The sequence below is a fragment of the Alexandromys fortis genome, unplaced genomic scaffold, assembly GCF_014885135.2.
Source record: "Alexandromys fortis isolate MF-2015 unplaced genomic scaffold, M_Fortis_MF-2015_v1.1 scaffold_265, whole genome shotgun sequence".
NCBI classification, from domain to species: Eukaryota; Metazoa; Chordata; class Mammalia; order Rodentia; family Cricetidae; genus Alexandromys; species Alexandromys fortis.
Window position 1 is genome coordinate 399579 of NW_026068166.1, and position 11353 is coordinate 410931.

Here is an 11353-nt window from a genome sequence, read left to right on the forward strand (position 1 = left end):
GAACATTTATAAACAATATTTGGGAATATGGACGTAGTTATTTCTCTCCAAACTGCTTCCTGCTGAATGGGGGCGTCGTTAATTAGGTCTTTCATGGTATAACCTGTGTGCTAGGTTCATCTCAGTCGGCAGTTCGTCAGTTGAGTGAAGTAATTTTCTGAAGGTGTTCACTGAAACCTTTCAGGAGGGCGTGGTCTATCATACCATATTCGAATAGAAGAAATGAACAGACTCTCACCCTCTGTGAAAACAAAATAGGAAACTCCTTTTGAAAGCATCAGGTCCTTAGATCCAAATCAACATATTTTTTGTGTTATTATTATTTATTATTATTATAATTACAAACACACATAATAAGTATTATAGAAAATAAAAACCTACGGGCAACAAAACAACACTCTAGGAACCCATATCACTGAGAGGTGATTTCTGCCAGTGCTTTGTCGTCTCTTCTCCCCCATGATCACCTTCTCGATGCACGCTTTTCTTCTATGATCGTGTCACACATGCCCCTTTGCTGCAGGGTCTGTAAGGCAGAGTCTAGAACCTCTGCGTTTGTATTGCTCAGTTAGCTTATCAGCCTGTACGATGAAAGGTCTCTCTGTACTTAGCTCATTCATAGTTAAAAATTCAAAGAAAACACAATAGTATGCATAATTCGGACTCTCTCTGTACATTTCATCTTTATGTGGCTTATTTCTCTAACTCTATTACTTTTTCTACAGGTTTAATATTTGTTTTATTATCTTTACTCCTTTAATCTATGATTGTATGCTTTTATATTATAATTGTTTATACTCTTTTTCCTCTCTCTCTCTCTCTCTCTCTCTCTCTCTCTCTCTCTCTCTCTCTCTCTCTCCTGCACACATTTATCCAACGCTGTCCCCTTTTAGCAGTCTTTTCCATCTGAATTTGTCTTTATTGCATATCTGTAAGCCTTTTCTGACCAGGACCGCTTCTTAAAATGCTAAGCAGCTTAGCTAGGACTATGGCTGCTTTGTCTTTTGGCTTCACCCAGTCCAACATGGTATAGGTCTGTTTTTTGTGTGTTTAGGATTCCTTTTCAAGCTTTCTCAGGTTTTAAGTCGATGTAGTTAGCTCCACATTGGCATGCCAATCTGTTGGCGGAGGCTGCTTTTTCTTATTCCCAGCAACCCAGACCTGAAATAACCACACAGAAACTGTATTAAAATATTGCTTGACCAATTAGTTAAGTGTATTGCTAGCTAGCTCTTATGTCTTAATTGAACACATTTCCATTATTTTATTCTTTACCATGAGGCTTGTGGTTTACCAGCAAGGTTCTAGCTAGTGGCTCGTGTCTTTCTCCTCTGATAGCCCCATGGCATCTCTTTGACTCTGCCTCCTGTATGTATATATCTTTTTAAACTTAACTATATTCTGCTAAGCCATTGGCCAGAAGCAGCTTCTTTATTAACCACTGGCAAAAAAAAAAATATTACAGCATGCAGAGAGTAATCCCACATCTTAAGGGCAATATAACATAGCAAGTATCAAAAATCATGTAATTATTGTCATTGGGTCCTCCCCAACATACTAATTGAGCAGGAAGAGTAAGGTAGACAGTGAGTATTTTGAAGCACTTATGTTGTAAATAAATCTATCCCCAATGTGTATCCTTTTGTGCTACAATGCCTGTTGGAGACTATTTTGTGGAGGAGAGAAGCAAGTTTAAAGGCAGTGAAGGATCCATAAGATACAAAAATGCCTCTTTTGGTCTGGATTCTAATAGCTGTAATTCTTCTTTTGCCTCTCAAGATAATATGGACTGACTGTCAAACACCATCTTTCCTTCTAGAGTTTTAAATAGATTGGTTGGCACATTGGAAATACCAAGCCCATAAAGCTGGGGAGCAATTCCTAAACGAATTCCTTTTCAATGGAAAGGCCTAGCTTTTGTAGGTTAAGTTAGCTTTTTCATAGACTTTTCTAAGTCTTATCAAAAAGAAGAGAAAATTCAAGATTAGCATGAATGTCAATTTGCTCATACCATGCTTCAGGGTCATCTTCAGGCAATAGAGGAAAGTATTTAAAGAGGGAGTCATCACCAGCATAGTTATTAGTGATGATGTTTTTACTTTTGATTTTTGCCTGAATGGGGGAAACCTTATTGTTGTTGAAATGATTTCAACTATGAAAAGATGTGTTACATTTGTTTTGTTGCATTTTGTAATTACTTAAAAATATGTTGCATTTGTTTCTCTTTGCCTGCCTAAAATACCTGATTGCTCTCATAAGGAGCTAAATGATTAATAGTTAGACAGAGAAAGGCAGACTAATGGGTAGAGAGAAAAAAGATAGGGGGAGAAATGTACACTGGAGAGAACAAGAGAAGAATGGGAAAGAAGAAAAGAAGAAGAGAACAAGGGAGAAACAGAGGGAGGCAACAGGCGCCAGCCAGGCACCCAGTTAGGCAGGCACTAGCCAAATGCAGAAGCAGGAAAGGAAGGGCATACAAAAAGGAAAGATACAGACCCTTGAGACAAAAACATAGGTGAAGAGAAACAGATTAAAATAAGAACTAAGATAAGAGTATTTATTGTAGAAGGAGCTAAGCAACACATAGAAACAAGACCCACCTACATCAATTTATAACTAATATTAATTCTCCATGTCATGATTTGGGAGCTGGCTGCTGGCAAAAAACCAAAAGCCTGATTTTCTATTTTGCTTCTTTTACCAATTTTAAGGTTGGATTATCCAGTTTATATTCTTTGAATGTATTAGCTATCTCTTTCCCATGATTAGTTTCTTCCTTAAGCATTTTGATAAGATCAAAAATAATGCACATTACCAAAAATTGGACTTTTCCCCTTGTTTACAGATGCCTTTTCAATATTCTTTCAGATTCTATTGATACTTCTTTCTTGTGGAAACCAGAGATTATAACCTTAAACAACATGCAAGCAGTCTAATAGTTGTGATTTTGATACTAGTGTTCTTCGTAATTTGAAAAGTGATGTATAAGTTGAACATATGGCAATACCTCCTCTGGACACTGCACCTTTATTCTTGCTCACCTCCTTCTGTGAGGGATACCACTCTTATCTCATAGCTGACTTTTAGATCCCTGATATTTTATTTAAAAAAAAACTATCTTTTTTTTCATTTTACATGCCAATCATAGTTTCCAGTCCTTCCCTCCTCCCATTCCCTCCAACTTCCCCCAACCCAAACACCCATCTGCTCCTCCAAGAAGGTTAAGCACATTGCTTTGGGGGAAAGTCCAAGGACCTCCCTACTATACCTAGGCTGAGTAAGGTATCCATACAAAGAGAATGAGTTCCCAAAAAGCCAGTACATGCAGTAGGAATAAATTCTGGTGCCACTGCCAGCGGCCCCCCCAGTCAGCCCCAGCCATGCAACTGTCACCCACATTCACAGGAACTAGTTTGGTCCTATGCTGGTTCCTTCCCTATCCAGTTGGAGTCAGTGAGCTCTCATTAGCTTAGGTAAGCTGTTTCAGTGGGTTCCCATCACGGTCTTGACCTATTTGCTCATATTCTCACTCCTCCTACTCCTCAACTAGACTTTGGGAGCTCATCCCAGTGTTCCATTGCAGGTCTCTGCCTCTGTTTCCATCAGTTGCTTTATTAAGGTTCTATGGTGATATTTAAGATATTCATCAGTCTGAATACAGGGCAAGGTCAGTTCAGGCACCCTCTCCACTATTGCTTAAGGTCTTAGCTGGGGTCATCTTTATGGATTACTGGAAATTTCTCTAGTGCCAAGTTTCTTGCTAGTCCCATAATGGCTCCATCAATCAAAATATCTCTTTCCTTGCTCTCATCTCTGTCCTTTGTCCATCTCGAGTATCCTGTTCCCTCAAGTTCTGTCCCCTTCTCTCCTCCTTTTCCCTTTCTGCCCTTCCTTTCCCCCCCACCCCCATTCTCCCAATTTTGTCTGGAGATCTTGTCTATTTCCCCTTTCCAGTCAGATCTATAGGTTTTTCTTAGGTTTCACCTTGTTACTTAGCTCTTCTCTAGGGTCATGGACTATAGCTTGTTATCCTATGCTTTAAAGCTAGTATCCACTTATGAGTGAATACATACAATATTCATTTTTCTGAGTCTGGGTTACCTCACTCAGAATGTTTTTTCTAGTGCAATCCATTTGCATGTAAATTTTAAAATGTCTTTTTTTTAACCACTGAGTAGTACTCCATTGTGTACCACATTTTCTTCATCCATTCTCCAGTTGAGGGGCATCTAGGTTTCTTTTCCAGGTTCCGGTTATTACAATAATGCTGCTATGAACATAGTTGAACAAATGTCCTTGTAGTATGATTGAACATCCTTTGGGTATATGCCTGAGTGGTATTGCTGGGTCCTCAGGTATGTTAACTCCCAATTTTCTGAGAAACCACCATACTGATTTCCAGAGTAGTTATACAAGTTTGCATTCCTACCAGTAATGGAGGGTATTTCCCTTATTCCACATTGTCTCCAGCATATGCTATCATTAGTGGTTTTGATCTTATCCATTCTGATTGATATAAGATGGTATCTCAGAGTTGTTTGATTTGCATTTCCCTGATGATTAACAATGTTGAGCATTTCCTTAAGTGTACTTTGACCATTTGGGATTCTTCAATTGATAATTCTTTGTTTAGTTTTGTACTCCGTTTTTAATTGGGTTATTTGGAATTTTGATGTCTAATTTTTTGAATTCTTTATATATTTTAGAGATCAGTTCTTTGTCTGATGTTGGGTTGGTGATGATCTTTCCCATTCAGTAGGCTGCCTTTTTGTTGTATTGGCTGTGTTCTGTGCTTTACAGAAGCTTCTCAGTTTCAGGAGGTCACATTTATTTATTGTTGCTTGCAGTGTCTATGCTACTGGGATTATATTTGGAAAGTGAACTCCTGGGCCAATGCATTGGAAGACAACTTCCCACTCTCTATTCTATGAGGTTCCGTGTGGTTGGATTTATATTGAGGTCTTATATTCATTTAGACTTGAGTTTTGTGAATTGGGATACATATAGACCTATTGATATTCTTCTACATGTTGACATCCAGTTATATCAGTACCATTTGTTGAAAACTCTTTCTTTTTTTCCATTGTAAAATGTTAGTTTCTTTGTCAAATATCGGGTGTTCATAGATGTGTGGATTAATATATCAGTCTTCGATTCAGTTCCATTGGTCAACCTGTCTGGTTTGATGCCAAAACCAAGCTGTTTACATTACTGTAGCTCTGTAGCAGAGCTTGATGTCAGGGATGGTAATGCTTCTGGAAGTTCCTTTTATTGTACAGGATTGTTTTGGCTATCCTGTTTTTTTTTTGTTTGTTTGTTTGTTTGTTCATATGAAGTTAATAATTGTTCTTTCAAGGTCTGTGAAGAATTGTGTTGAGTTTTTAATGGGAATTGCATTGAATGTATAGATTGCTTTTGGTAGAATTACCATTTTTAATATGATAATCCTACCTATCCAAGAGCATGGAAGATCTTTCAATTTTCTGTTATCTTCTTCAATTTCTTTCTTCAAAGACTTAAAGTTCTTGTCTAAGAGGTTTTTCACTTCTTTGGTTAGTTTTACCCCCAAGATATTTTATGTTACTTGTGGCTATTGTGAAGGGTGATGTTTCTCTGATTTCCTTCTCAGCTCTCCATTTAATTTAATGTTGGATGTAGACTTTCTGTATATTGCTTTTATTATCTTTAGATATGTTCTTTGTATCTCGGATCTCTCCAAGACCTTTATCATGAAGGGGTGTTGAATTTTGTTGAATGCTATTTCAGGATCTAATTAGATAATTATACTTTTTCAGTTTATTTATACAATGTATTACCTTGACAGATTTTCATATGTTGAACCAGCCCTGCATCTCTGGGATGAAGCCATCTTGAACATGGTGGATGATTTTTTATGTTTTCTTGGATTCTGTTTGCTAGTATTTTATTGAGTAATTTTGCATCTATGTTCATGAGTGAGATTGGTCTATAATTCTCATTCTTGGTTGAGTCTTTGTGTGGTTTCAATATCACGGTAACTGTAACCACATAGAGTTTGGCCATGTTCCTTCTGTTTCTATTATGTGGAACACTTTGAGGAGTATAGGTATTAGCTCTTAGGTTCCTGAGATTTAACACCCTTGTTCCCGCTCTAGGGGCAGTGGAACCTGGGAGAACAGAGTCAATAAATGAGACAGATTAAAGTCTCATGCAATATCCAACCTTATTCAGAACATCAGACAATTTACACCCTGAGGGTTAAGAAAGATCAGAAGAATAAAGTTATCATGAATCCAAAGTGTATATAATCACAACAAGCCACATGTCGCAAAAACATGTTTTTTTTTTTCATAAAGGCACATAAACAAATAACAAAAGCCAGTTGTGTTGAATAGAATAATTAGTAAACTCACTCCTATTGGCTGTACCTGGAGGGGCAAGAAGTCCATGTACATTCAAAGAACAATTCTCTGTTTTCAAAGAAACTGAAGTCACAAGGTTCTTGTTTTGTTTTCTTGGATCTTTCTTAAAAGTACTCAGAATTCCCCTCATATGACTCTCTCTTGGAACATGTTCTGACACACCCTGCCTCTTACATAGTCCCATTGCCACCCAACACTTCTTCCAATCCACATCCTTCCCACTTTCCCACATTGTACTGTGTGTGTGCACACGCATGCATGTGTTTGTGTGTGTGTGTGTGTGTGTGTGTGTATGCCTAGTGCCTCCTGCATGAGAACAGGTATGGAAAAATTCACTGGAGCATGAACATCTTACCACTAGCATGGAAGAAAATTTTTTTCCTCACCCAGCAACCATTAGTGGCTAACAGCTCCCTAGGAAGAAGCAGGGTCCCACAGCTCCTCTCCCCTCCAAAAGGAAATTTCACAGCCCCACTCTTACACAGATTATATTCCAGTAATAATGTTTTATTAAAATAAATGTTATTGATAGGAATAATATGAGAAGTGCAAAACTATATAAATATTATAAAATTAAAACTGTGTCAAAAAAACAAATACCAGCTTTTATCTGTACCTTGGGACATATATTTCAGTAGAAGGTATCTGTGGTTGATCTTCTTTGTTTAGTATGTAACGAAAAAGACAATTGAGAGTGTTTGAAAGAAAGGATGTCTTTTTTTTTAATCTAAAACAGGGCAGGTTTTGGATATATTAGAAGTTGCTGGTTTTAATGTGAATTATAGTCCTCCATCCACTCCAACTTTAGTGCTCTATTAAAATGACAAACCCACATTAAGAACTACTTTTCCTATGTCAAGTGTAAAAAATGCCAGTGACTCTGGTTCAAACTAATTCATTTCAAATATAAAATGTGATGTAATTTAGATAGGTTCCTGTTGATACAAAAGCCACAGATCTCACTTGAAAATGAATGAGACATGCTTATTCTGTAGCCCAATTTGAGTGACCATGGCCCAGGAAACATAGAGCCATGTAGTTTTCCCTGGATCTATGTTTCTACATGGAAACAGTCTCTCGCTTTATTATGGCATTATAGTATCAGAACAAATAATGTCATAAATAAAGGCAAAATGAAAATACAATGATAGGTACATCTTATAGTCAGATTACAACAAGATAAGGTAATCTCCCCTGTAAGCCTCAAATGTTATCTTGGCAGTCTTAGCTTTGTGATTGGTGGAAGCTAGTGCTCAGCAAATTTACAGATTTTAAAATGTTTTTTATCTATTAGTCACAAGATGTTAGTTCTGACACAGAGGTGGGCAAGGGATTATTTAAGTGGCCAAAGCTAGCACCACGTCAGGTCATTAGGCTGTTAGCCTGCAACATTGGCCCCCCTTCACATCACTGCGGTTCTCATCAATTAGTCAGTCTTTGCAAGCACAGCTTCATTCCAAAAGTGCTCCTATGAAGAACATAGACTTATCTCGGTAATGCCTGGCACACGCAAATCACACATGGGCAGGTTAAAACTGTGCTTGCTTTGCTTTACTTCGAAAGTAAGTTGACCTTGCTAATCATTTTCTCATTCTTTAGAACTTTTTTTTTCAAATTATATTTAGGAAATATGACCTTTAACTATGCTAAAATGTCTTGTAAATTGAGTCAAGGGAAAATGGGTAGTTGTTGGAGTCCTTTTAGGCAACCACTGCCTATAAATAGATGTGTCTTGTTCCTGATCTGTGATATTAACTAGTCTACTCCTATCAAGGAATTACTTGAAAGCACAGCCCTTTTCTGACAGTGGTCAGAAGAGCATTAACCAGCTGTCTGGGGAAAGTAAAGTATGTAGTTTGTTATTTTAATATAGAGAAAATACTCATAATGATAGGTACACCTTTGACCTAAGCACCCGTCCCACACTTGCATTTATTCTAATAATAACAAGACAAACAATCTTCCTCAAGAGCAAGTGCTGAGCACTGATAAGTTTCAAGATATCCTGCTGTGCATGATCAGATTATAATAACTTGGATTCACAGGTTGCCACCCTTGTGGACTGAGAGGGGAACTTGTGAAATCACAGCGTATATAATAAACTAAAGCCAGAAGACATGTCCATACACCACTGCCAGGAGCCACCAGATAGGAGAGGGGTGATGAGAATGCTTGCTAATCAAAAGCACCTCGGAGGAAGGTTACCCAGGCCCCGTCTGGACACATGACATTGGCTAATCGATATAGCACCCCAGTGTTTAACAAATGTTCCATCCAAAAATTCTTCTGTAATACTGAATTTCACTTCCTTCCGTTTCAATTATTCACATTGCTTTTGTTGTTTCTTCAAGAGCTAGACAGAAGTCAGTAAGAAAACACTATTATATTCATATACCTAAAGGGGTGTTTGCTTTTTCTGCCATGCTTCAGTTGTCCCTAGGCAGTGAAAAAAATAAATGATATGAAAAATAATCTAATCATTCCGCAGAAGACCTGTTTAATTTGAGTGTTTAATAAATGATGCGCTTTGGTACTGTGCTTTATGTTTTTTGTTTGGAAAGAAACTTCATTTCAACAAAAACATGGAAAGAATTTGGGGGTTCTCGTACAAATATACTCACATGTAGAGAAAGGGTGTATGTGAGGGCGAGAGAGATTGAGAAGGACAGAGACAGACAGACGTGGATACTTTAGATCTGATTTCAAAACAGAAATCTATATAATAAGGAGTCTGTAAGGTACAGTAAACATTAGCATTATGAGTATTATTAATGTTAAATCTGCTGTTTATATGAATCGATTATAGTGATAAATTATACTTCTTATTATTGCATTTTGCTTTTAAAAATGCATACTGTCTGTGTTTGTCCACAATATTACCACGACACAACTCAAGATCTTGGATTGTTTTAATGCTAGTGTATTGCATAAGAACTTCTATTTATTTTCTCTTCATCAAAAGCTACATTTTCTGCCTCTGTTTACCATGCAGAAATTGATCCACAATACATGTGGAGTCTCCAAGGGTATATTTAAATTTAGGAATTTTATTGCTAACTGTGAAGTTAATCTGCACTGTATGGATTCTTTTCCCCAGGAAACAGAAGTCACACTTCAAGCTAAACAACCGGAAGTGGAAAGGCTGTTGTCTGAAGGGCAGCATTTGTACAAGGAAAAACCAAGCACTCAGCCAGTGAAGGTAATGAAGCAACCTCTAGCAATATCTATTACCCCATAATGGGTTATACTTCCCCTGTTGGACACTTGCCATTGACAAGCTCTATTTATAATCATTGAAATAATTTGTAAGGAAATATTGGCCATGCTACAATCACAGAGGTAAAGCTGTCTTTTTGATCAACATTTCCTATTTCTATATTGTGATCTTAAGCCTATTAACAAGCCATTGCATTAGAGGACTCATTTCTGCCGCAGTATGGTACCACTAATACGAAAAGTAGTTCCACCTTCAAGGTAGATTAAATTCTTTGGGGGTTTTATTGCTTTGCTTGCCAGCCTTGATACTCTTCATATTGTTTGCTTTAATTTAAAGCAAGCCATTGCATCCCACTATCTTCAACAGCTGTAAAGACTCACAATATAGTCTATGACCTTTCTTTGCTCTGTTGCTATTTCTTATGAAAGAAGAGAAAACATGCATTCAGGCTTTAGTACTTTATTAGGTCAGGAATTTTTAGCGAAATGTCATGTAATTGCATCTTTGTCCAGTAAAAAGTCGGCCTGGGTGAGAGCTTTTTACTTGCTTTATTTTTGTGTGTTCATTTTGAAGTCCAGGGTACATTTAATCACTGAATCTTACCTGAGAAGAGAAATAGAAAGCTAGGTCAGTTGAAACAAACAAACACCTAATCAATGGTTTCCATTTGCAAATGAGAAGCCAGTGATAGATGATAACTAAATGTTAGGTAGCGTTTACCTTATTCTCAGTGTCGGGCCAAAATTGTAATGGCTTCCACTGTGATAAAGGTTCCTGAGAGCCTGTAAATGGCGGCTGTTTATTGATCAGTTTTGGTTTCTCAGCTAATGTTGCTGGCTGAGATTTAGGGAGCCTTACTCTCACATTCAAAACCATTCTAAAACTGTGCAGGTCAATAACCTCATTATACAGAAGCAGTTTGTCTTTGCAAATGGTATTACCAGAACTTGGGTTCTATTGTAAGCTCACTGCTTAGTTTTCTTGTACTTGAGCCAAGACTTAGGTCATCAGAATTGTTTGTTTTCCCCACAGTTTACGTGAAAGTTTTCATTAGATAAATTTAAAGTTGGGTTCTGAACACAATGGCAAACCACCAGTTGCAAAAAAGCACAGCTCTTCTCTGGAAATATTAAAATTTATTTATTCAATAATAAGATTATATCTACTTCAGAAATTCAAGAAAGCTATTTACATACAATGTCAGGTTTGATATAATCCTTTTGAAAATGAAATAAATATTTTGGGGGTTTGGACTGCATACTTAGGGGCAGTTCTAAGAGCAGCAGTTTCAAAAGGGCTTACAGGTTAGTTAGCAAACTTGTTAAGTCTCCAGGGTGGTTACCACAGAGACCCTCATTCTAATGAGCCATGAAATAACCATATCGGCTAGAGGATAAGTGTGGGAGTTCCCTGCAGGTGTTGTTCAGGGAGGTGACCATGGGGCGAGATAATAACCGCAGCAGCACAGACACTAAGGGCCTCAATGAATAAATGGGACCTCCTGAGACTGAGAAGCTTCTGTAAAGCAAAGGACACTGTTGCTAAGACAGAAAGGCAACCCACTGACTGGGAGAAGATCTTCACCAACCCCGCAACTGACAAAGGTCTGATCTCCAAAATATATAAAGAACTCAAGAAACTAGACCGTAAAAGGCTAATCAACCCAATTATAAAATGGGGCACTGAGTTGAACAGAGATCTCTCAACAGAAGAAGTTCAAATGGCCAAAAGACAC

At 37.6% G+C, this 11353-nt stretch overlaps 1 protein-coding gene across 3 annotated transcripts in view; it reads left to right on the top strand.

Annotated features, from left to right (window-relative positions):
- Positions 1-11353, top strand: part of Dmd (dystrophin) — a 1091134-nt gene that overhangs the window by 380112 nt on the left and 699669 nt on the right. For all 3 annotated transcript variants that reach the window (XM_050128228.1, XM_050128226.1, XM_050128227.1), the window contains exon 6: positions 9499-9600. In XM_050128228.1, the coding sequence (XP_049984185.1) occupies positions 9499-9600 (102 nt within the window). The remainder of the gene's footprint in view (positions 1-9498; positions 9601-11353) is intronic.